We start from the raw sequence: 26,800 nt of genomic DNA, 5'->3' as shown, positions 1-26,800 counted from the left end.
CGGATAAAGATCACTGCAAAGACTCCGTGAGGATACCGCGCTGAGCTCACGGCTCCCGGAGTCCGGGATCAATTCCACCCCCCCCGAGCCTCCAGCACTTCCCCAGCACCCGCACCCTCCCTTCCCGACCCCAGCACCCTAACCCTCCAAGCCCCCTGCGCCAGACACCACTGCCCCCCACCCAACATCCCTATCCAGTTCGCCCACACCCCCGCCCTCAGCTCCCCAGGCCCACTCCCGAGCTCTGGTGAAGGATGTGAGCAGAGCTGAATGCCGAGAATCCTCTCTCGTCCCAGCGTGCCGGGATCCGAAGCCAAGGCGGTGAGATTCCGTCCCCTCCGGTGGGTAACCGCGGCGTCGTGTTGGAAACCGTCCGGGCAACAAATGATGTCGAGTAGAAAAAAAATACAAATTGTCTCTTTTCGTTGTTGCCGAGTGCGGTGTAGCCCAGGGTGACTGAGTGACCCCCTCCCCCGGCCTAGCAGGGCTGCAGCCCATTCATGTACAGCTCAGGGACGATCTTATAACGCATCTTAGTGTTGGTGATGGCTCCATGCTTCTGCCTCAGGTGCAAACGCAGCTGACTCTTGTGTCTGAAATGCAAGTCGCACTTTTCACACTGAAAATAAAAAAACACAACACGCGAATTACACAACCACACAGGTACAGGGAGTTAGATACAGAGTGAATCTCCCTCTACACTGTCCCCATCAAACACTCCCAGGACAGGTACAGCACGGGGTTAGATACAGAGTAAATCTCCCTCTACACTGTCCCCATCAAACACTCCCAGGACAGGTACAGCACGGGGTTAGATACAGAGTAAAGCTCCCTCTACACTGTCCCCATCAAACACTCCCAGGACAGGTACAGCACGGGGTTAGATACAGAGTAAATCTCCCTCTACACTGTCCCCATCAAACACTCCCAGGACAGGTACAGCACGGGGTTAGATACAGAGTAAAGCTCCCTCTACACTGTCCCCATCAAACACTCCCAGGACAGGTACAGCACAGGGTTAGATACAGAGTAAAGCTCCCTCTACACTGTCCCCATCAAACACTCCCAGGACAGGTACAGGGGGTTAGGCACAGAGTAAAGCTCCCTCTACACTGTCCCCATCAAACACTCCCAGGGCAGGTACAGCATGGGGTTAGATACAGAGTAAAGCTCCCTCTACACTGTCCCCATCAAACACTCCCAGGGCAGGTACAGCACGGGTTAGATACAGAGTAAAGCTCCCTCTACACTGTCCCCATCAAACACTCCCAGGACAGGTACAGCACGGGGTTAGGTACAGAGTAAAGCTCCCTCTACACCGTCCCCATCAAACACTCCCAGGACAGGTACAGGGGGTTAGATACAGAGTAAAGCTCCCTCTACACCGTCCCCATCAAACACTCCCAGGACAGGTACAGCACGGGGTTAGATACAGAGTAAAGCTCCCTCTACATCGTCCCCATCAAACACTCCCAGGACAGGTACAGCACGGGGTTAGATACAGAGTAAAGCTCCCTCTACACTGTCCCCATCAAAAACTCCCAGGGGGTTGGTTTGACTTTAGTCTGAGCAGAGTTTAGGTTGGGCTGTTGGCTCCTTACATGATATGGCTTCTCTCCAGTGTGAATCCGAATGTGACTCTTCAGCGTCTGAAGGTGTCGGAAACGTGTCCCACACGTTTCACACGGATACGGCTTCTCTCCAGTGTGGATCAGGACGTGAGCCCGAAGGTGAGCGACCTAAAATTAAACACAAGCAAATGTCCTGCATTTATATAGCACCTTTAACACTAAAATATCCCTGACAATTGCAATTGTCTAAAGAAATTCAACATTGAGTCACATAAGGAGATATTAGGGACAGGTGACCAAAAGCTTGGTCAAAGAGGGAGGTTTTTAAGGAGAGGCTTAAATGAGGAGAGGGAGGTTTAGGGAAGCAATTCCAGAGCTTAGGGCCCCAGGCAGCTGAAGGCCAAGGGTGGAGAGATGGAAATTGGGGGATGCGCAAGAGGCCAGGATTGAAGGAGCACAGAGATCTTGGAGGGTTTTCAGGCTAGTGGAGGTTACAGAGATAGGGAGAGGAGTGAGACCAAGGAGGGATTTGAAAACAAGGATGGGAATATTGAACTCGGGGCAGTAGTGGACAGGGAACCAAGGCAGGTCAGCGAGCGCAGGAGGTGCCAATGAGTATAGGGAAGAACAGGAGACGGAGACGGACCTCGACTGCACAGGAAGCTAGGAGTGTGGGAAGGACACCTGGACAAGAGGAAGCCATTATGCTTAAGCCGTCAGGCAAGGTTGGGGGGGCCTCTGTTCTTGGCTTCAAGATATTCCTGTTTCAAAGCACTTCAAGGCTGCCCCAGGACCCTGGCGCAAACTCCTGATTCTCACCTGCACAAACCTTGCTCCACACGTCTCACACTTGTACGGTTTCTCCCCAGAGTGAATGCGAGTGTGCGTCTTGAGATTGGCCGGCCGGTTGAACTGAGCCCCGCACACGTTACAGCGATAGGGCTTCTCCCCTGCAAGAGACCAGACATTCCCCCACGTTCAGTCTTTGGGTACAAACTCTATACTCTTCGGTCGCTCGCCGCTGGGGAAGCGGGGAGAGGCGCTGCTGCGTACTGACCACGTCCCCACAGCCCAGCCAGCCCGCTGACCCCGGACAGCCCGCTGACCCCGGACAGCCCGCTGACCCCAGCCAGCCCGCTGACCCCAGTCAGGATCCCACCAGGCGCCAAGAAACTGGCTCGGGTCAGACGGAGTTGCCAAACATCTAAGCGGGGGATTATCCAGGGAAAGGTGGTGGCACACTGGTAACGTCACTGGACCAGCAATCCAGAGGTCCGGGGGCTAATGAGCTGAGGGTCGTGGGTTCAAATCCCACCACGGCAGCTGGTGGAACTTAAATTCAATCCATAAATCTGGAGCCGAAAGACAGTTTCACGGCCACCATCACTGGGGCGATCGGATCGGCGATTGTTGTTGCGAAAACCCGTCTGGTTCAGGGAAGGAAATCTGCCGTCCTCACCCGGTCTGGCCTACACGCGACTCGGGGCCCCACAGCTGCTCCCCCCTCCCCCGAGTTGGGGAAGGGTGGTGGGGGAGAAAGAGTTCCCGGCCTTGCCAGCGACGCCCACGTCCCCGCGAGGGAATGGAATCAAACGTTCCTGGTGGGATTTGTCACACGTGTCCCCTCCCCAGCCCACACGCGCTGCCGACCGGCCCCACCTGTGTGAACAGTCTTGTGGCTGGCGAGGTTCCCCTTGTATCGGAAGGCAGCCTGGCACATGTCGCACTTGTAGGGCTTGTCGTCGCTGTGAACCCGCAGGAAGTGCCGCTGTAGTGATTCCTCGTCCGACAGCTTCAGGTCACAGGTGCTGCAGGAGAAGAGGCCGTTCTCTGCAAAAAAAACCGTCCGGTTAATGGACACCTCATCGCACTTCTCTGGAGCTTAGAAGATCGAGAGATGATCTCATCGAAACATAAAATTCTGGGACGATCTGACAGGGTAGATGCTGAGAGTCTACCACCACCACCACCCCCCGCCCAAACCCAACCCCACCCACTCAACCCCACCTCGGTGGGAGAGTCTAGAACACGAGGGCATCGTCTCAGGATAAGGGGTCGGCCATTTTGGACTGAGATGGGGGAGACATTTCTTCACTCAGAGGGTTGTGAATCTCTTGGAATTCTCTACCCCCGAGGGCTGTGGATGCTCCATCGTTGGATATATTCAAGGCCGGGGTAGGCAGGTTTTTGGGAATTAAGCGATACAGGAGGTAGGGTGGGAACATGGAAGTTGGAAGTAGAGGATCAGCCAAATACGCCCTGAATGGTGGAGCAGGCTCGAGGGGGCTGAAAGGCCTCAGGCTGCGCTTATTTCTCATGTTTTGAAGGAGGGCACCCCTGACAGTGCAGCACTCCCTCAGTGCCGCACTGGCAGCATCAGCCTGAATTTTGAGCTCGTGGTTGGTCTTGAACACTCAAGTTTCTGAACTCGGAGGCAAGAGCGTCTGGATGGGTTGCCCTGCTCTGGGCTGTTACTCACAATAAGAGGCTGTGGTGGAAGAATTAATCCAGGCTTGTCTTTTGGTTCAAGCTGGTTTATTTTCAAGACAACTCCTCGGTGCTACTGACTTCCAAGTAGCTTCCACACAAGAAGTGCTCCAGCCCTATCTTCCTACGCTATTTGGATGGGACAATCGATGCCCATCACCTGTTTAACTAGCGACTGGATTTAAACGAAGGCGATTGCCACATTAACCTGGGACGCCCGCGCCGCTCCTTTCCGCTTACCTGACCCGCTGTCCGAGAATTCCAAGTGGTATTCCGGGATTTCCTCCCCGGGGTGGGAGACCAGGATGTGGCGGCAGAGCTCGGAGTTGTGCTCAAAGTGCAGCTCACACACCGAGCAGACGGAGTACCCGCGAGAGTCCTGGGAATCCGACGACGACCTGAGAAGGAATAAAAACAGGACGGACAACGTTAGTTGAGGTTTGCGCTGAAGTGAGCGACAGAGGCCGATTTAATACACAATTTACAATTCATGGCTGTCCTGCGTTTAGCGGGAGTCTTAGTTTAACCAGACTCCGCTGCTTGCCCCAGTCCCAACCTGCCTTGAATCCAACATTCGACATCGTGGTTTCAATACGCACCGTGTTTATTCAGTGTGTGGGAGGGAGGTTCCCCCACTTCCTGTGTTAAAAAAATGCCCCCCCACCCCCCCGCCCACCGTGCTAACTTTGTTTTAGTACTGAAGGTGTATAGGAGGGGCTCACGGGTCAGCACCCTCTCCCAGATGTGCGCAACAGCTATAGCTTCGCCCCCACCACCCCCTCCCCGGGCCTACCTTTCTAAAGCTCCTTTCTCCTAAAGCACCGGCTCTTTCTAGAGGTGCGGCCACCCTCCCCAAGCCATTCAACTGCTGAGGCATCACAGCCCGATCCCTGCCCTCATCTGATGCTGCGTGCGGTTCTGCAGCTGCGATGGTGGCATGGGGTGGGGTTGGTGGGGTAGGGTTGGGGTTGGTGGGGTGGCGGGATTTCCAAGAGGGGAGAGGGGAGGGTCGGGCAGGATTTCCAAGAGGGGAGTGACCAAGATCGAGAACCCCCTCCCCCTCCGACCCTGACAATGTGGGTTGGCGATTAGCCGGATGCTCCAACACCCTGAGCCGGCTCAGAGCCGGAGTCAGATGGGGGGGGCCGGGGGGGAAAAGACAGAACCTTCAAACCAGGGAGCCAGGCCCGTTCAGGGGTGACGCCAAGGGAGCACTTTCTCAGACAAAGGGGAGCGGAAAAATCTGGAACTCCCCTTTCCCCGGAGAAACGCTGGAAATTTCAAAACGGGAGGTTTTTTTTTGTTGGGAAAAGGGAATTAAGGGTCACGGAACCGAGGCTGGGGGGGTGGTGAGGGGATGAGGTGAAGGTGCAGATCAGCCGTAATCGAATTGAATGGCAGGGCGGGCTTGAGGGGCTGAATGGCCCTCGTTCCTCTTCACTCACCGACTGGCTGCCTTGTTGCGGGTCGAGTCTTCGTCCTCTGTCTCCTCCTCCATGTTGGTCGAGCTCTCGTCGCCGCTGCTGCTGCTCCCACCCGGGGCTGGATTACCGTTCCGGGTGTAGAGGGGCTCGGGGGAGCAGGACAGGGTGGGAGGGGAGCAGGAGCCCGAGCTCCCCGCCTCCTTCACCGCTTGGCTCAGGGAGTTGAGGACGATGAACTTGTACTTCTTCCAGTTACAGGCCTTGGGGTCAGGGCCTGGGCAGGGGGCCGAGGGCTTCTCGGTGGGGTGGCGGCCGCAGTCCAGCACCGCGCTCTGGGACTCGGTGGGGGAGTTGGGGCGGCAGTCGGAGCGCATGGGGCTGTCGGGGGCCAGGATGGGGGGTTTGCTGCTCTTCTGGCCGTAGGCCCCAGGCCTCTCGGCGGAGGCCTTCTCCTCGGGCGGCTTCCCGCCCTTCGACAGTCGGGCCTCGGAGCACGGGTCGGGCCCGCCGCCCCCCGTGCGGGCATCCGGCCCCGCCCTCCAGCCGGCCTTCCCGTCGCCCCAGTGACCTGCTCCGGCCGCCGGGCCTTCGTGCCGGGTCCCGCCAGCAGCCTTGCGCGGAGCCACACACCCGTCGGGGAATCGGAAGGCCGATTCGGGGAAGTAACCCCGGTCGCCCGGGGCCACGCTGGTCAGCAGGCGCGGAGCGCGGCTCGGGACAAGGGCCCTGGACGGGATGAAGGGGAGGGCGCCACTCTCGGTGCCCAGAAAGCAGGCCAGGGTCCTGCCCAGCGGGTAGTCCAGAGACTTCAGGTAGGTGTGGATGTGCGGGACACTGCAAAGGAAAAGGAAAAGAAACATTTCAGCGCCTTTCACAAGAACTTTACAACCGACACTTTCTGAAACGCAACCACGGTTGTAACGCAAGAAACACGGCAGCTACTTGGGCACAGCAAGATCCCACAAACAGCTACGTGATAAGGACCAGATTATCCGTTTCAGTGAGACTGGTCGAGGGGATGAATAATGGCCCCAGGACGCTGGGCGAGAACTGACCTCCTGCTTCGAAATAGCGGCTACAGGATCACATGACCCCAGAGGCAGATGAGGCCTCGGTTTAATATTTCAAGTGACAGTCCCGCCGACAGTGCGGCACCCCCTCGGCACTGACACTCCGACAGTGCGGCGCCCCCTCGGCATCGGCCCGTCGACAGTGCGGCGCTCCCTCGGCACTGACCCGCCGACAGTGTGGCGCTCCCTCGGCACTGACCCGCCGACAGTGCGGCGCTCCCTTGGCACTGACCCGCCGACAGTGCGGCGCTCCCTCGGCACTGACCCGCCGACAGTGCGGCGCTCCCTTGGCACTGACCCGCCGACAGTGCGGCGCCCCCTCGGCAGTGATGCTCCGACAGTGCGGCGCCCCCTCGGCACTGACGCTCCGACAGTGCAGCGCTCCCTTCGGCACTGACCCGACAGTGCGGCGCTCCCTCGGCACTGACCCGCCGACAGTGCGGCACCCCCTCGGCAGTGATGCTCCGACAGTGCGGCGCCCCCTCGGCACTGACCCGCCGACAGTGCGGCGCTCCCTCGGCACTGGCCCGCCGACAGTGCGGCGCCCCCTCGGCACTGACGCTCCGACAGTGCGGTGCCCCCTCGGCACCGGCCCGCCGACAGTGCGGCACCCCCTCGGCACTGAACAGGGAGTGTCAGTCTGGATTATGTTCTCAAGTCTCTGGACTGGAACTTGAACCTACAACCGAGATGAGACAGAGAGAGACTCACAGCCGACACAATGGACAGGAGGGATGATCAATGGGGTGATGGCATCTGTCTCAATCTTTTAACGTGGTCCTCCCCAAATCCTCATCCCCGCCCCCTCCATCCATCCCACGAAGATGGACTCTTGCTGGGGGTGGGGGGTAGGGTTTTGGGTAGCAAAGTATCCTGACTGACCTTAGTGCCTCCCCCCCACCAATGTTAGAGTCCAGGGATATCAGAGAAGTTTGTCTGCGTTCGCCTGGAGTGCGCGCGCACACACATGAACGTTCCGGTGGGAATCGTGAGCCAGTGTCCTGGGGTGGGCTAAACCCCCCCCACCCCAACAACCCCCCGGCCAGGTTTTTGCCCCCTCCCCTCCCTGCCCCCTAGCGCCCGTGCAGAGAGAGGGGGGATGGGGCCACTTCCCTGAAATGCAGGTCAATGGTCAACGCTCCTGCACAAACACTCCCCTTACCTGAAACGGGCAAAGCTGCGGCAGGTCTCAGCTACGTGGTCCATCTGTAAGTAGCTGGCGGCCGTCAGTACCTCGGCCACAGAGCCTGCGTCGAGCGGGAGGCAGGAGGTGTACATGAATTCCAGCAGCAGACGGAAGCCGCCGGCACTGATCCCACACGGCAGGGTCAGCAGGCTCATGTGCCTCTTGCTCTGGTCAGAAAAGATCGAGTAGAAGAATCCGCTGTGTGGGGAGAAGGCAAGAAGAGATCACAACAGGGGCAGTTGGAGTTTCTCAAACGCGCCCACCCCGCGCAAAGTCGTTGCTCCGCACAGCATCAGGCAACTCAGGAGGCCACTCGGCCCATCATGCTTGCGCCAGCTCTGTGAAAGGTCTACCCAATTAGTCCCACACCCCCCACCCTCCCACAGTGCTCTTTCCTCACAGTTCTCCGAACTCCCCTCCAAGTATTTATCCAATTCCCCTTTGGAAAGTTCCTATTGAATCTGCTTCCGCCGCCCTTTCAGGCAGCGCCTTCCAGATCACAGCAACTCGCCGTGTAATTTTGTCATTTAGCTTAAACCTGTGCCCTCTGGTTACCGACCCTCCTGCCGGTGCAGAAAGGAAGTTAGCCGCCTGCTTTAACAACAACTTGCATTTACATGACGCATTTGGCACAGGGAAACATCCCAAGGTGCCTCACACAAAGCATTATTAAGCCATTCATAGCAGGAGCTACTGGGAGAGAGGGTGGCGGAGGGGGGGGTGGTGATAAACTCTCCATTACACAACGAGCTGTGGTGATCTGGGAGGCGCTACCCGGAAGGGCGGCGGAAGCAGATTCAAGCGGAAATTAAAGAGGGAGGGTGATGTGGAATCTTACAGAAGAACTGGGAGGCAAACAGGCTTCGGGAGGGAATTCCAGAGTTTGTGGCCTTGACTGCGAGAGGCACCGGGACCAGTGACGGTGGGACGAAGGGGTTGGAGGATGTCAGGGTTAGGGGAGCGCAGAGCTTGCGAAGGTTATGGAGATGGGATAGGGTCAGGGCTGAAAACGAGGGGGCGGGTGGGTGTTGGACCAGAAGCCAGTGTCGGTCAGCAAGCACGGGTGGATAGGTGAATCGGACATGGGTGTGAGTAGCTCTCGGAGTGACCCTATTGTGTATCCCCAAAACATCGCTGACTGTAAGGAATCTAAACTGCGCTGGAATAAATCAACACCGCCCTGGGGAGCCTGTCTCGCAGGCTGACCACCAGCCCAGGCCCTTCCCCCCACCACGTACCTACAAGCGATGAGTACAGCCTTGTGGGCTTTGAACTCTTCCCCATCCACGAAGACCTTGACATCCGTGAGGATTTCCCGTTTCCTCATCTCGTTCAGGTTGAGCATCATGTCCGTGGAGTGTCGGGTGAACTCCTTAACGTAGCTCTCCGGCTTGGACCCCATCTTCACCTGAGCAAGACAACAAAAAGAGGGGGGGGGAGGTGAAAAAAAAATTTTAAAAATCACTCCCAGCCCAAATCTCACAATGAAACACCATCTCCCCACCAACCCTGCAAGGAGCTTCAGCGAGAATAGAAGATCCCGTGGCAAAGGAAATGAGTGCTCAAGGGAAGACCCAGTAGCAACGTAGGATCTAGAGGAGGCCATTCAGTCCCGCAAAAGTGTCCGTAACCTTTAATACTCTTACAAAAGGTCACAATTTTGACATTTCCAATTGACCACCCCCCTCCTCCCAACCCAGAAACTTTTTTTGAGGGGTGAGTGTGTTCCAGGTTTGTGAGGAAGTGCTTCCTGACATCACCCCCGAACAGCCTGGCTCTAACTTTAAGGTTCTGGCCCCTTGTTCCGGACTCTCCATCACCACCAGATGAAATAGTTTCTCTCTCTCTCTCTCAACCCTGTCGAATCCTCGAGGACCAAGGAGATTATGGGGACGTAGCTGGGAGTGTGGGCCTGAGTGGGACAGATCTTTCGAAGAGTACAATGCCATTGAGACTCCATTACTACGGTGATTAGATCATCCCTCGATCTTCTACACTCGAGGGAATACAAGCCTTGCCTGGGCAACATGTCCTCGTCACTTCACCTTCTTAGCCTCGTGATCGTTCTGGTGAATCCCCCCCACCCCTCCCCCTCCTCCAAGGCCGATATATCCACCCCAAGACGCAGAGCCCAGGACTGAACAGGGTTACTGTAAACAGAGCTGCAGACAGCACCATCGACCGCGGCACACAGCCACAATCTAACCGAGTGGCGGAGCAGGCTCAAGGGGCTGAATGGCATCCTCCTGTTCCCCTGGGCTGGTACAGCTCAGCACCACAGGAGCTAGTGGCACTTGCTAAGCCACTGGAAAAACTTTCCGTGTTCTGGTCCCGATTGCTCGGAGCTGGAGTGCTGCTGTAAAAAGAGACATGCTGTCAAAGCTTTTCACCCAGCACTCATCAGGACAGGTGCAAGAATACCAAATTTTAGAGGGAACAACAATTTATACTGCCTGAGAAAAGGGTGCTGATTGGTCGAGGTGTTGCCATGGAGAAAGCACCAGGTAATTTCTTTCAGCAATACTCCGGCTCTGTACCGCCAAGTGACTGATTCATATCTTGAGCTTTAATAAACTGAAAGCGACCGAGGTTGCTGACATCACTGTCCTCACGCTGTCTGTTTCTCGAACACAGCTTCTAGTCTACCAGAGTCTTTTACGGGAGGCGAGGGACCTTTGTAGTCTGCACATCTTCACACTCGCAGAGGCATTCACTCGTGTGTGTGAGTACACTATTGTGGTCACGTTACTGCGCTAGAATTTCACAGAGAAAGCGTCCGAATCTCGCCACGACAGTCTGAAATTTTGAATTCAGCTTAAATTCGGGAGCAGGCCTTTCAGCAACCTCGAGCCTGCCCCATCACCCGCTTAGATTTGGATTCAATTTAGGAACATAAACTCTACGCAAAGCTGGGGTGAATAAATGTGAGGACGAAGCCGTCAGGTGGTCACGAAAACCACCACCTGATTCACTCAATGCACCTTTAGGGAAGGAAATCTGCCGTCCTTAGCTGGTCTGGCCTACATGTGACTCCCGTCCCAAAGCCATGGGACACTTTTTTTTAATATTCGTTCACGGGGGGTCTGGAGGTCGATGGCTGGGCCCGGCATTTACTGCCCATCCCGAATTGCCCCTTGAGAAGGTGGTGGTGAGCTGTCTTCTTGAGCCGCTGCAGTCCATGTGGTGTAGGTACACCCACAGCGCTTGTTAGGGAGGGAGATCCTCCTGAAGTGGACATATATCACCTCCGCTGTCGCAGGGTTAAAACCCTGGAAGCTCCCCACTGCCTAGCAAGATTATGGGTTTCGCTGACACCACACCACACACAGCGGGTTTAGGCAGGACAGCTGACCACCACCGACTCGAGGGATGGATTCCAGCCTCACAGCGAAACCCATGTCCCAAATCGAATTAAAAGACAAAACGCCCCACCCTCCCCCCCCCCCCCCCCCCCTCCCCCCGAAACGAGACGTCTTTTGCTCCCGTTTCCACGGGAACGCTGCTGTAAACGCAGGCCGATGGGCCAAGCGCTGGAAAACGGGATTGGCGCGGTCAGGTCTTTGTCGACCGGTGCGGACACGGAGGGCCGGATGTCCTACCAGTCTTCCATCTCGGAACAGCCAAAGAAAATAACCCTAAGTGGAATTCCAGACTGTGAAAACACACCAGGCTGCAATCCCAGTCGACCGGAAAGGAAACGGACAATGAAGGAACCTCCGGGATCACTGCAAGCTACGGCTACTGACTTGACATCACAGATCCTGCGACAGGAAGCAAGGCTTAGTGCAAGTACACTGACAGTGTCATCACCGCAGCTTTAAAACGAAGAGGGTACGAGGAACATGGGGAAAAGCCTCAGTAAAAACGACTACTTGCATTGCTATAGCACCTTTCACCACATTAGGACGCCTGCTTTAGAGCCAATGAAGTACTGTTGAAATGTGGCTACTATTGCAGTCACGACAACCAATTTGCGCACAGCCAGCTCCCACAAACAACATAACAACAACCACGTCATTTGGCTTTTTTTTAAAGTGTTGGATGAGGGATTAATATTGGTCCAGGGCACCGAGGGGAACTCCCCTGCTCTTCTTTGAAATGGTGGCCATGGGGTCTTTTACACCCACCTGAGGGGGCAGGCAGGCCTCGGTTTGAAGTCTCAGCTATATGATTACGCCTCCAACAGTGCAGCACTCCCTCAGTATTGACCCTCCAACAGTGCGGCGTTCCCTCAGTACTGACCCTCCAACAGTGCGGCGATCCCTCAGTACTGACCCTCCAACAGTGCGGCGTTCCCTCAGTACTGACCCTCCAACAGTGCGGCGTTCCCTCAGTACTGACCCTCCAACAGTGCGGCGTTCCCTCAGTACTGACCCTCCAACAGTGCGGCGATCCCTCAGTACTGACCCTCCAACAGTGCGGCGATCCCTCAGTACTGACCCTCCAACAGTGCGGCGATCCCTCAGTACTGACCCTCCAACAGTGCGGCGTTCCCTCAGTACTGACCCTCCAACAGTGCGGCGTTCCCTCAGTACTGACCCTCCAACAGTGCGGCGATCCCTCAGTACTGACCCTCCAACAGTGCGGCGATCCCTCAGTACTGACCCTCCAACAGTGCGGCGATCCCTCAGTACTGACCCTCCAACAGTGCGGCGATCCCTCAGTACTGACCCTCCAACAGTGCGGCGTTCCCTCAGTACTGACCCTCCAACAGTGCGGCGCTCCCTCAGTACTGACTCTCTGATAGCACGGCGCTCCCTCTGTACCAATTCCCCCAACAGTGCAGCTCTTCCTCAGTACTGACCCTCCGACAGTGCAGCGCTCCTTCAGTACTGACCCTCCGACAGTGCAGCACTCCTTCAGTACTGACCCTCCAACAGTGCAGCACTCCCTCAGTACTGACCCTCTGACAGTGCAGCACTCCCTCAGTACTGACCCTCTGACAGTGCAGCACTCCCTCAGTACTGACCCTCTGACAGTACGGCACTCCTTCAGTACTGACCCTCCAACAGTGCAGCACTCCCTCAGTACTGACCCTCAAACAGTGCAGCACTCCCTCAGTACTGACCCTCCAACAGTGCAGCACTCCCTCAGTACTGACCCTCCGACAGTGCGGCACTCCCTCAGTACTGACCCTCTGACAGTGCGGCACTCCCTCAGTACTTGCGCTGGGAGTATCAGTCCTAGGTTTTATGGATTGCCACGTGTGGGATCTTCCTATGTGCAAATAGGCTGCTGAGTTTCCCACATTACAACAGTGACTACACTCTCAAAGGACTTTTATCTGTAACGTTATCTGTAAGGGGCCTTGGGGCATTGAGAGGTCATGAAAGGTGTGGCAGAAAATCTTTTGTTTCTCCTCTTACCTGTTCCTTCTACTTCTCCCTTAGTAACTCACGGGGACATCGGCCAACCGAAAAGGCACCTGGAGTGGGGAATAAAACAGATTGTAAGGGCACTGCGCCTCCAAACAGACCTTTCTCCCACAGGGAACAAAGCCCCTTGCCACCCCAGGGTGACAGACTGCTCCCCACACACCCACCCCCCACCACCACCACCTCAGAGATTCACACTGGGGAACCTCCAGATGAAGGAATGCCCTCTTCCCTTTGTTTAACCCTCAGAGTGGGTAAGGGGGAGGTGCAATGACCACTCTCACGCCAATTCACGAGCATTGTGCAAACATTCAGTACAACTGCTGCGACCTTAAGAAGCAACAGCAACTCGGGTAAATCAGAGGCTCAAAGCAACTTTTGATGAAAGACCTTAAAACCTTCAATTCCTCAGGATGGCCCGAGGTACTTTGACCAATTACGGGTCTGGGTGAGTGCCGCTGCCATCTTGCACAAAGCAAGCAGTCGGTTAAACAGCCTTTTGAAATTATGTTGGTTGAGGGATAAATATTGGCCCCAGGACAATGGGGAGAATTCCACCTCCCCCTCCGCTCTTCTTCCAGAGAGTGGCCATTTGAAGATGCGCAGGGATGGGGGAGGGCTTCGGAGTGATATCTCATTCAAAAGATGCCCCTCCGACAGTGCGGCACTCCCTCAGTACTGACCCTCTGACCGTGCGGCACTCCCTCAGCACTGACCCTCTGACTGTGCGGCACTCCCTCAGCACTGACCCTCTGACCGTGTGGCACACCCTCAGCACTGACCCTCTGACCGTGTGGCACTCCCTCAGCACTGACCCTCTGACCGTGTGGCACTCCCTCAGCACTGACCCTCTGAGCATGCGGCACTCCCTCAGCACTGACCCTCTGAGCATGCGGCACTCCCTCAGTACTGACCCTCCGACAGTGCGGCACTCCCTCAGTACTGACCCTCTGACCGTGCGGCACTCCCTCAGTACTGACCCTCTGACCGTGCGGCACTCCCTCAGTACTGACCCTCTGACCGTGCGGCACTCCCTCAGTACTGACCCTCTGACCGTGCGGCACTCCCTCAGTACTGACCCTCTGACCGTGCGGCACTCCCTCAGCACTGACCCTCCGACAGTGCGGCACTCCCTCAGCACTGACCCTCCGACAGTGCGGCACTCCCTCAGCACTGACCCTCCGACAGTGCGGCACTCCCTCAGCACTGACTCTCCGACAGTGCAGCACTCCCCAGGCACTGCATCGGGAGTTAGCCTGGATCATGTTTTCAAGCCTCTAGCAGGGGAATTAAACTCCTGAATCAGTGGTGAGGCAGAGCGAGCCACTGGGTCACAGTTAACACTAAGAGTGTAATCTATCCTTGTCAAAAATCATTATCAGGATGAAATTGGGCCTTTCAAGTTTGAATTTCAGCTAAGCGTCTCCAGCTGTGATTATAGAGCAGTACATTAAATACTAGCATGTTACTGGGCAGAACAGCTCTATAAAATCAGGTTCCCACTTAAAAATCAGCAGGCAAAATATGTTTAAAATCCCACTTCACTCAGCGAAACAACCTCAGACAACAAGGCTTGTGATTATAACATTGTTACACTGTCCTTGGGAAAAGGGTTAGCTGGAATCAGCCAAGGTCCCCACTCCACATCACAGCTCAGGTCACCCTGGTCATAAACTATCCTTTTACCTCTGGAATTTGCACTCTAATCCAACTGGGATTATTCAGTTAGAAGTTTTGACCTGCAGGGATATGACCGTTTAAACGTGAACAGGTTTTGAGGCACTTACAGTCCACAGCTCAGAAACAACTCGGTGACTAAATTGTTCCCAATTCAGCCCCAACTGGTGCATTAGCCGAGATCATAAGAAAGCTGCAGTTGGTAATGGAAAAACATCACATTTGCGAGGAGGCACTTTACTAAAGGGGGGCTTTACTCTGTATCTAACCCCGTGCTGTACCTGCCCTGGGAGTGTTTGATGGGGACAGTGTAGAGGGAGCTTTACTCTGTATCTAACCCCGTGCTGTGCCTGTCCTGGGAGTGTTTAATGGGGACAGTGTAGAGGGAGCTTTACTCTGTATCTAACCCCGTGCTGTGCCTGTCCTGGGAGTGTTTGATGGGGACGGTGTAGAGGGAGCTTTACTCTGTATCCAACCCCGTGCTGTACCTGTCCTGGGAGTGTTTGATGGGGACAGTGTAGAGGGAGCTTTACTCTGTATCTAACCCCGTGCTGTGCCTGTCCTAGGAGTGTTTGATGGGGACGGTGTAGAGGGAGCTTTACTCTGTATCTAACCCCGTGCTGTACCTGCCCTTGGAGTGTTTGATGGGGACGGTGTAGAGGGAGATTTACTCTGTATCTAACCCCGTGCTGTACCTGCCCTGGGAGTGTTTGATGGGGACGGTGTAGAGGGAGACTTACTCTGTATCTAACCCCGTGCTGTACCTGTCCTGGGAGTGTTTGATGGCGACAGTGTAGATGGAGCTTTACTCTGTATCTAGCCCCGTGCTGTACCTGTCCTGGGAGTGTTTGATGGGGACGGTGCAGAGGGAGCTTTACTCTATCAGCACCAATGACCCTGAATTTTGAAATATTTAGGAAACTGATAAAAAAAAGTGAGGTAGGAGAGAGAAGGTAATCTTAGCAACAGAAGAAGTGAGAGACTGAAACCCTCCAAGCTAACAGGACACAGCTTCAGCCATTGGCTGGGGAGGGGAGTGAAGTGAGGTATTTTTCCCAAAAGTCAGTGAGGTTATCGACTCCCCCCTCCCACCCTACACTGAACACGTTACTCACCCCCTTGTGCCAGAGAGCCACTCCTGGCTGCCACAAAGCAAACAGAAGCTCCTTTGCCAGGGTGAGACTCTGAAGGTTTCCATGCAGTGCCTGAGGACAGAGTGCGAGCAGGTCATTGACCGGAGCTCCCAGCTTCCAGCTAATCCACACGGACAAGTCCTGGATCCGGTCAGGAAGTGTCCCTTAAAACCAGCTCCAGAAGCAAGTGCTCTCACATCCTGTTTCCTCCCTTGACGCAGGTGATAAGGGACAGGGGTCTTTGTGCAAGTGGGGGGGGGGGATGATATATATTTAGCTTTTCAGGATGGGAAACCCGCCGCGATCAAAGTCAGACCAAAACTCGGGAAAGAGCACTTTTTAATAATAAAATAAAGAATCTGGGAAACGGTTTGGCCGTAGAGCCCAACGGCACAGGGCAGTGGCCACTCGGTCCATCCTGCCTGTGTCAAGCCCACGCAATCATACCCGCTCTCGCCCTGTACCCCAGCCAACGCTGCCTCGCCGACAGATACATGCAGCCACCCACAGCCGAACAGCCGGCCACTGGGCGAGGCGCTGAAAGGCAGCCAATGCTGGCGGAAGGGCGACAGTGAGAAACTTGTGCCTCCCAGACCTTGGGGTGGGGGGGGTGGGGGGCAGGAGTTACCAAACAAAGAAACTGTTGGGAGTAGGGGAGGGGGGGGGGGCGCTAAGAAAAGGTACAAAAAAAAGGGGTGGAATCTCCAATGGGTCAGTGTGTGTGTGTGTGTGTTTTGCGGGGGTGTAGGGGTCCTTTTTTACTCCGAGTGAACGTTGTTTGTTTTCCCCTTTCCACTGAGTGTCTCAGGCCCTTCCGGCTATTGTGGAGTGCACAGGATGCAGTGATGTCACTTGCCCTTAAGATCGAGCAGCTGTGTACCAGTGTGGGTGAACGTCACTCCGGCAACACACTCCAACCCTGGCCCACACAACACCATTTAGAGTCAAACTCCCTCCCTCTCTCAGACAGGCAGATCCCATCCTGCGCTGACTGATGCAGTCTTCCTGCCCAGCTGGGCAAGAACGTGCAAATAAGCGCACCCCTCCCTTTTATATATAAAAAAAAAATTTCCTTTAGGGACAGGAGGAGGCCATTCAGCCCCTCAAGCCTGCTCCCGCCATTCAATTGGATCATGGCTGCTCTGTATCTTAACTCCATCTACCTGCCCTGCCCTGGTTCTGTAACCCTTACTCCCCACACCCAATAAAAATAAAAATCTATCGATCGCAGCTTTGAAGCTTTCAGTTGACCTTCAGCCTCCACAAGCTCTTTTTTGGTGGAGAGAGAGTTCCAGGTTTCCACTCCCTGCTGTGTGAAGAAGTGATTGCTGACATCACCCCCTGAACGACCTGGCTCGATATTTTCAGCTTCTCTTCAGGGATCCCGATCCCCTCCTCCCATGCCCACCAGCGCAAATAGGACAGAGACAGAGACCACCAGCTCCTTTAATCACCTTAAACGCCTCAATCTGTTCTCCCGTTAACCATCCTGTCCTGTCCTCATTGTTTAACTCTTTCAGCCCCAGTATCATTCCAGTGGATCCGCACTGCACCCCCTCCAGGGTCAGTTCACCGCCCAAGGGCGTGGGGGAAGGCAGGTTCGATCATGGCTTTCAAAAGGGAATCGGACAAATTGTTTTTTTTAATTCACGGGATGAGGGCGTACATCCCCAATTGCCCCTCGAGGTGGTGGTGGTGAGCTGCTGCCTTCTTGAACCGCTGCAGTCCATGTGGCGTAGGTACACCCACCGTGCTGTTAGGGAGGGAGTTTGACCCAGAGATAGTGAAGGAACGGCCGATCCCAAGTCAGGATGGTGCGTGGTTTGGAGGGGAACTTCCAGGTGATGGTGTCACCGTGTGTCTGCTGCCCTTGTCTCTCTAGGTGGTAGAGATCGCAGGTTTAGAAAGTGAAGGAGCCTTGGTGAGTTGCTGCAGCGCATCTTGTAGACGGTACACACTGCTGCCAATGTGCATCGGTAGTGGAGGGAGTGAATGTTTAAGGTGGTGGATGGGGTGCCAAGGGAGTTTCCCTCATTTTACGTCTAATAATAAAAGACTTGCATTGCTATAGCGCCTTTCACGATTTCAAGATGTCTCAAAGTGTTTGACAACCAATGAAGTACCTTTGAAGTATGGTCACTGATGTAATGTAGGAAATGCAGGAACCAATTTGCACACAGCAAGCTCCCACAAACAGCAATGTGATAGCGACCAGACATTCTGAAGTTGGTTGAGGGATAAATATTGACCTCAGGACACTGGGGAGAACTCCCCCTGATCATCTTCTAAATAGTACCATAGGATCTTTCTCCATCTACCTGAGGGGGTAAGGCGGTACCTTGGCTCAGCATCGCATCCGAAAGACAATGCCTCCGGCAGGGCGGTGCTCCCTCAGGACTGCGCCGGAGTGTCCGCCTGGACTTTTGTGCTCATGACTCTGACGTGAGAATTATATTCCTGTGGGTGAAGGGTGGACCTGGAGCCAGTCTTTACGCACTTGTATCTGCATTTATTTACAGGGGCACACATCACAAGCATGCACCTCCTCACCTGACACCCACAGTTTCAATCTGTTCCTATTGACAGGAGCGCAAGTGAATCCCCATTTAATGCCCATTTAACCACCACAAGCAAATATAATTAACAGCGAGGATCGAACTGAAGATGTTGAGACTCGGAGAGGAGTGTATGCTACCTCCTGAGCCCCAGCACACACCTTAATTAATAGATTAATGGTGTAATTAAATAGACAGGACAATTATCATTGCACCCTGTGACTAGGTGCTAGTCGTAGCTCACTGAGTGGCACAGTCTTATCAGTAGGTCGCGGGTTCTCCCTGGAGTCCTCAATCCTCGTTCAACATCACACACACACACACACACAAGAGGAGGACGACGACCCAGTCATCAGAGATAGATCGGTTCTTGATTGGTAAGGGGATCAAAGGTTACGGGGAGAAGGCGGGAGAATGGGGCTGAGAAACTTATCAGCCATGATTGAATGGCGGAGCAGGCTCGATGGGCCGAATGGCCTAATTTCTGCTCCTATGTCTTATGATCACATTGCTGCTTGTGGGATCTTGCTGCACGCAAATTGGCTGCCTCTGTTTTTGACACTGCAACAGCGGCTACACGTTGAGACGGACCATGGGGTCCTCCGGGTTTCCCCGAGAGGTTGTGAAAGGTGCTAGAATTGTCTGTCTTGTTGCACATTGGCGGCGGCGGCGGGGGGCGCAAGGCCATACCACGATGGAGACCTCGGTGGAGGTGAGAACTCACCAACCACACAGTCACAGGGCTGCCACCAACAGCCCCAATTTGTAGCCCGAACTCGCGGCTCGATGACTCACCAGCCAATCCTTGGCCTGGTGCCAATGGCTCTTTGTCCTTTGTTGAGTGGCTGAGTCACTGAGATTGGGTTAATGGGGACTGGGCTTTATAACAGGAAATGGGGAGGGCACAACCTCACTAATTCCACCCAGGTTTGGGTGGGTGGGTGGGTGGGTGGGCGATGGGGGGGAACAGAGACACTTAGGAGGCAAGCGGACAACATTGCAAGGGGTGGGGGCACACTTGGGGGCGATGGCGCCAGTAATGAGTTTCAGTGACACAGCTTCAAGGGGAATTCCATGGTCCCAGTGAGGGCTGGTGCCAATGGAAGAAGTTGCGGGGTGGGGGGGTGTGTGCAAGACACAGGAAACTACAGCCCAGAATTTTCTGGAAGGCTTTGGCCTAGTTAGGGGGACAAGAGCAAAGTTCTGCCAGGTCCCCCTGCAGCCCCCCTTCCCCCAAAAAGAACATTGAGCGTTAACTATTTTACACCCAGCGTGAGAGTTCCCTCTGGACACACCGTGCCCCAGCTGCCTCAAGCAAAAGCCCCTTTTCGATCATGAAACCCACCCCACCCCCCAAATAATAACACCAGTTTCCTGCATTTAGCCCAGCTCTGCTCGCGTTTAAATTTACCCCCAACCCCCACCCCCGACGATTTTAAGGGGCAGCGGGATGGACAATTACTTCAGGTCTTGGGCGGCTATTTCTTCCAGGGCGATGCCCATTTACTGGGGCCTGCTTTGTCTTTTCCAGGCTGCCGCTTAGCAGCTCCCTCAACTCCTACGCAGGAGGCGGTGGGCTCCAGTCCCTCTCCAGGGGTCTTGAAATCCAGGCTGACGCCCCCATGCTCTGCCCTGCACTAATCCCTCACAGGCGAGCACGTTAAACCAGGTTCCCGCCTGCCCCCCTCGGGTGGATGTAAAGGGTCTCAGCGCGCTATCTGGAAGGGTATGGGGGTCGCCCCCAATTTCGGGGGGCCCAATATTTAACCCCTAACCTGGATATAATGACACTGCTGTTTTTGGGAGCTTGCTGTGCTCTGCACGACTGACATTACAACAGCGACTACACTTCAATAATGGTGAAGAGCTTTGTGACCTTCTGAGACGCAGAAATCAACTTCTTGGGTGGTTATAAATATTTATATTAAAAACATGCAAAACAGCCAGCAAAAAAAAAAGGAAAGCTTTTGCGAGTACATTTCCTGAAACATGCTTAAACGTGCATGAGTCGTTAGTTTGACAGCTTCCCAGTTTAATTTGTGTCAGTGTGAACTCCCTGTCATTGTGACAGACTAACCTGGGGGCAGCAGAGTGCATGGGCCCATCACCCCACCCACCGGGTGCGATGGCTGACAACGTCATGTCTGCTTCATTGCTGGTGTTTTTGGGTTGTGATCGGAGGTCTGGTCCACTCAAACTGGCTGGCTACAGGTCAATTGTCACACTCACTGTCTGTCTCCCCAGGAATGAGGGTGATTTTCAGATATAGTCGCAGGCAATTGGCACCATCTTCCACTCACCAGCCCAAACAGCTCACTGCCATCCAGGGCATTGAACTTTCACAAGGGTCCCTAGAGCACGCATCAGCCAGAGAGACTGTCAAGACACACCCCACTCCTGCTACACACACACACACACACTCACACAGGGACACAGAGCAACAGGGAGACAGGGGCCTCGCACAGACACACTGCACCCCATCCCCTCCCTGAGACACACACCGCACCCCCTCCCCCCCCACCCACCCACCCACCATCGAGACTCTCACACACCCCCCCCCCACCCCCATCGAGACTCACACACACACCCCCCCCATCGAGACTCACACACACACACACCCTCCCCCCATCGAGACCCAATCACACACACGTCCCCCATCGAGACTCAAACACACTCACACCTCCCCCCATCGAGACTCAAACACACTCACACCTCCCCCCATCGGGACCCGCTCACACACACACCTCCCCCATCGAGACCCAATCACACACACGTCCCCCCATCGAGACTCAAACACACTCACACCTCCCCCCCATCGAGACTCTCACACACACCCCCCCATCGAGACTCAAACACACTCACACCTCCCCCCCATCGAGACTCAAACACACTCACACCTCCTCCACATCGAGACTCAAACACACTCACACCTCCCCCCATCGAAACTCAAACACACTCACACCTCCCCCCCATCGAGACTCTCACACACACCCCCCCCATCGAGACTCAAACACACTCACACCTCCCCCCCATCGAGACTCAAACACACACACACCCCCCCCATCGAGACTCAAACACACTCACACCTCCCCCCCATCAAGACTCAAACACACTCACACCTCCCCCATCGAGACTCTCACACACACCCCCCCCCATCGAGACTCAAACACACTCACACCTCCCCCCCATCGAGACTCTCACACACACCCCCCCCCATCGAGACTCAAACACACTCACACCTCCCCCCATCGAGACTCAAACACACTCACACCTCCCCCCCATCGAGACTCAAACACACTCACACCTCCCCCCATCGAGACTCACACACACACACCCCCCCCATCGAGACAAAATCACACCCACACACCTCCCCCCGAGACTCTCACACTCACACCACCCACCGAGACTCTCACACTCACACCTCCCACCGAGACTCTCACACTCACACCTCCCACCGAGACTCTCACACTCACACCTCCCACCGAGACTCTCACACTCACACCTCCCACCGAGACTCTCACACTCACACCTCCCACCGAGACTCTCACACTCACACCTCCCACCGAGACTCTCACACTCACACCTCCCACCGAGACTCTCACATTCACACCTCCCACCGAGACTCTCACACTCACACCTCCCACCGAGACTCTCACACTCACACCTCCCACCGAGACTCTCACACTCACACCTCCCACCGAGACTCTCACACCTCCCACCGAGACTCTCACACTCACACCTCCCCCATCGAGACTCTCACACACACACCTCCCACAGAGACTCTCACACACACACCTCCCACAGAGACTCTCACACTCACACCTCCCACAGAGACTCTCACACTCACACCTCCCACAGAGACTCTCACACTCACACCTCCCACCGAGACTCTCACACTCACACCTCCCACCGAGACTCTCACACTCACACCTCCCCCATCGAGACTCTCACACTCACACCTCCCCCATCGAGACTCTCACACACACACCTCCCACAGAGACTCTCACACTCACACCTCCCACAGAGACTCTCACACTCACACCTCCCACAGAGACTCTCACACTCACACCTCCCACCGAGACTCTCACACTCACACCTCCCACCGAGACTCTCACACTCACACCTCCCACCGAGACTCTCACACTCACACCTCCCACCGAGACTCTCACACTCACACCTCCCACCGAGACTCTCACACTCACACCTCCCACCGAGACTCTCACACTCACACCTCCCACCGAGACTCTCACACTCACACCTCCCACCGAGACTCTCTCACTCACACCTCCCACCGACACTCTCACTCACACCTCCCACCGACACTCTCACTCACACCTCCCACCGAGACTCTCACACTCACACCTCCCACCGAGACTCTCACACTCACACCTCCCACCGAGACTCTCACACTCACACCTCCCACCGAGACTCTCACACTCACACCTCCCACCGAGACTCTCACACTCACACCTCCCCCATCGAGACTCTCACACACACCCCCCCCCATCGAGACTCAAACACACTCACACCTCCCCCCCATCGAGACTCTCACACACACCCCCCCCATCGAGACTCAAACACACTCACACCTCCCCCCATCGAGACTCAAACACACTCACACCTCCCCCCCATCGAGACTCAAACACACTCACACCTCCCCCCATCGAGACTCACACACACACACCCCCCCCATCGAGACAAAATCACACCCACACACCTCCCCCCGAGACTCTCACACTCACACCTCCCACCGAGACTCTCACACTCACACCTCCCCCATCGAGACTCTCACACTCACACCTCCCACAGAGACTCTCACACTCACACCTCCCACAGAGACTCTCACACTCACACCTCCCACAGAGACTCTCACACTCACACCTCCCACAGAGACTCTCACACTCACACCTCCCACAGAGACTCTCACACTCACACCTCCCACCGAGACTCTCACACTCACACCTCCCACCGAGACTCTCACACTCACACCTCCCACCGAGACTCTCACACTCACACCTCCCACCGAGACTCTCTCACTCACACCTCCCACCGAGACTCTCTCACTCACACCTCCCACCGACACTCTCACTCACACCTCCCACCGACACTCTCACTCACACCTCCCACCGAGACTCTCACACTCACACCTCCCACCGAGACTCTCACACTCACACCTCCCACCGAGACTCTCACACTCACACCTCCCACCGAGACTCTCACACTCACACCTCCCACCGAGACTCTCACACTCACACCTCCCCCCGAGACTCACACACTCACACCTCCCACCGAGACTCACACACTCACACCTCCCCCCGAGACTCACACACTCACACCTCCCACCGAGACTCTCACACTCACACCTCCCCCCGAGACTCTCACACTCACACCTCCCCCCGAGACTCACACACTCACACCTCCCCCCGAGACTCACACACTCACACCCCCCACCCCAGGAAAGTAGCACATGTTAACATGTGTAGAAAGTAAGAGCCTGTGTTTACAGCCATTTCACAGCCTCAGGAAGCCAATGAATCACTTTTAGAAGTTGTATGACAGGAAGTGCAGCTGCTTTCGCACAGCATGATCCCACAGAAAACAATGCAACAATGACTAGACTATCTGTTTGTCTGGTGTTGGCTGAGAGATAAATATTGGTCAGAACATTGGGTGCAACGCTCCTGTTCTTCCACGAAACAGTTGTAGGATCTTTTGTTGCGCCGCACCATCAGGAGAGGGTCAGTACTGAGGGAGCGCCGCACCGTCAGGAGAGGGTCAGTACTGAGGGAGCGCCGCACCGTCAGGACTGGGTCAGTATTGAGGGAGCGCCGCACCGTCAGGAGAGGGTCAGTACTGAGGGAGCGCCGCACCGTCAGGAGAGGGTCAGTACTGAGGGAGCGCCGCACCGTCAGGAGAGGGTCAGTACTGAGGGAGCGCCGCACCGTCAGGAGAGGGTCAGTACTGAGGGAACGCCGCACCGTCAGGAGAGGGTCAGTACTGAGGGAGCGCCGCACCGTCAGGAGAGGGTCAGTACTGAGGGAGCGCCGCACTGTCGGAGGGTCAGTACTGAGGGAGCGCCGCACTGTCGGAGGGTCAGTACTGAGGGAGCGCCGCACTGTCGGAGGGTCAGTACTGAGGGAGCGCCGCACTGTCGGAGGGTCAGTACTGAGGGAGTGCCGCACTGTCGGAGGGTCAGTACTGAGGGAGTGCCGCACTGTCGGAGGGTCAGTACTGAGGGAGTGCTGCACTGTCAGAGGGTCAGTACTGAGGGAGTGCTGCACTGTCGGAGGGTCAGTACTGAGGGAGCGCCGCACTGTCGGAGGGTCAGTACTGAGGGAGCGCCGCACTGTCGGAGGGTCAGTACTGAGAGAGTGCTGCACTGTCGGAGGGTCAGTACTGAGAGAGTGCTGCACTGTCGGAGGGTCAGTACTGAGGGAGCGCCGCACTGTCGGAGGGTCAGTACTGAGAGAGTGCTGCACTGTCGGAGGGTCAGTACTGAGAGAGTGCTGCACTGTCGGAGGGTCAGTACTGAGGGAGTGCTGCACTGTCGGAGGGTCAGTACTGAGGGAGCGCTGCACTGTCGGAGGGTCAGTACTGAGGGAGTGCTGCACTGTCGGAGGGTCAGTACTGAGGGAGTGCTGCACTGTCAGAGGTTCTGTACTGAGGGAGTGCTGCACTGTCGGAGGGTCAGTACTGAGGGAGTGCTGCACTGTCAGAGGGTCTGTACTGAGGGAGTGCTGCACTGTCGGAGGGTCAGTACTGAGGGAGTGCTGCACTGTCGGAGGGTCAGTACTGAGGGAGTGCTGCACCGTCGGAGGGTCAGTACTGAGGGAGTGCTGCACCGTCAGGGGGTCAGTACTGAGGGAGTGCTGCACTGTCAGAGGGTCAGTACTGAGGGAGTGCTACACTGTCATAGGGTCAGTACTGAGGGAGTGCTACACTGTCGGAGGGTCAGTACTGAGGGAGTGCTGCACTGTCAGAGGGTCAGTACTGAGGGAGTGCTACACTGTCATAGGGTCAGTACTGAGGGAGTGCTACACTGTCGGAGGGTCAGTACTGAGGGAGTGCTGCACTGTCAGAGGGTCAGGGCTGAGGGAGAGCTGCACTGTCGGAGGGTCAGTACTGAGAGAGTGCTGCACTGTCAGAGGGTCAGTACTGAGGGAGTGCTGCACTGTCATAGGGTCAGTACTGAGGGAGTGCTACACTGTCGGAGGGTCAGTACTGAGGGAGTGCTGCACTGTCAGAGGGTCAGGGCTGAGGGAGAGCTGCACTGTCGGAGGGTCAGTACTGAGAGAGTGCTGCACTGTCAGAGGGTCAGTACTGAGGGGGTACGGCCTTGTCCAAGGGGGAAGAACTGCTGCGGGACAGTAATTCTGCATAAAGGACAGAGGGGGAGGGGTGGGTATTACCAGCGAGTGAGGATGCAAACAATTTTAAACACAAGATTCCTGAAGTTGTACCGAGAGTTTCTGACTGAGGGAGGTGAGTGATTGTAAAGCTCCCTCCTCCACCCACCCCCCAACAGTCTGTGCCTCTCTCATCGACCCCAGCTAAAAAAAAGTCTTAGCCTGTCTACACTCACACTTTCCAGTAATTCTGCTGTGCTAAAATTAGTCAGAGATTAATCTTTGAAGCCATCAGGAGGAGCATCTGTCACTGGAAAGCACACACGCAAGGGAGAGCAGGATGCCAGTAAACACGGAGAGCGCTTTCAGTAAATAAACCTGAGTCACAAACACACCAGACAGGGCAAGAAAATACAGCTACAGCCTGCAACCAACTCATTGGCACCCAGACAGAGGAACAGTGGGGCCGGGGGGGGGAGTGTTGGCAACAGGACACCCAGGGGCAACAGGCCACGTTATATGTTTACATTCATGTTGCAGCCGTTGTATCTGTCTGAATCTCAGGGCGGGGGGGAGGAGTGAGAGAGGGGCAGCTACCCTCGCAGGTGCACCTGAAATTGTGCCCGTGGGGGCCTGTCAAGGAAGAACGAGAGAGATCTCCCCGCCGGTCCCTGCACCAATAGCTGTCCCACAAACAACAGGCTGTCGGGGTGGTGACTTAATCTGCCGTCTGTGGGATCTTGCTGTGCGCAGACCGGCTACCGCATTTCCTACACTGCAACAGTGACAGCGCTTTATATATATATATACGCACACACACAATTCACATCACTCGGGTAAAATAGAAGAAAATGGTTTCATTTTCACAAAAGGGAACCTAAACCAACCCAAACTCTCACTCTCGCCGCTTGGTGGAAATGGCTGGTTTTAATCGGCAGGTTGAGAGGCTTCTGAGTGCGTTCTGACTCATTGTGGA

The 26,800-nt window shown here is 55.5% G+C and overlaps 1 protein-coding gene across 2 annotated transcripts in view; it reads right to left on the bottom strand.

Moving 5' to 3' along the window:
• Positions 1-200: 200 nt before the first annotated feature.
• The window catches only part of LOC144671742 (B-cell lymphoma 6 protein homolog), a 30,954-nt gene continuing 4,354 nt past the window's right edge, over positions 201-26,800 (bottom strand). The window contains exons 1-10 of one of the 2 annotated variants that reach the window (XM_078533752.1): positions 15,906-16,060; positions 13,105-13,163; positions 8,977-9,146; positions 7,715-7,936; positions 5,504-6,316; positions 4,299-4,456; positions 3,231-3,401; positions 2,391-2,521; positions 1,602-1,739; positions 201-619 (exon numbers count right to left, since the gene is read on the bottom strand). In XM_078533752.1, coding sequence (XP_078389878.1) covers positions 479-619; positions 1,602-1,739; positions 2,391-2,521; positions 3,231-3,401; positions 4,299-4,456; positions 5,504-6,316; positions 7,715-7,936; positions 8,977-9,140 — 1,938 coding nt within the window. In that variant the 5' untranslated portion in view covers positions 9,141-9,146; positions 13,105-13,163; positions 15,906-16,060 and the 3' untranslated portion in view covers positions 201-478. Of the gene's footprint in view, positions 620-1,601; positions 1,740-2,390; positions 2,522-3,230; positions 3,402-4,298; positions 4,457-5,503; positions 6,317-7,714; positions 7,937-8,976; positions 9,147-13,104; positions 13,164-15,905; positions 16,061-26,800 lie in introns of those variants that run through there. The other variant, XM_078533753.1, reaches the window with a different exon arrangement.

This window comes from Cetorhinus maximus, chromosome 34 (assembly GCF_964194155.1).
Source record: "Cetorhinus maximus chromosome 34, sCetMax3.hap1.1, whole genome shotgun sequence".
Taxonomy (NCBI): Eukaryota; Metazoa; Chordata; class Chondrichthyes; order Lamniformes; family Cetorhinidae; genus Cetorhinus; species Cetorhinus maximus.
Note: the sequence above shows the minus strand (reverse complement) of the source record. Positions and strands in the feature narration are given on the sequence as shown.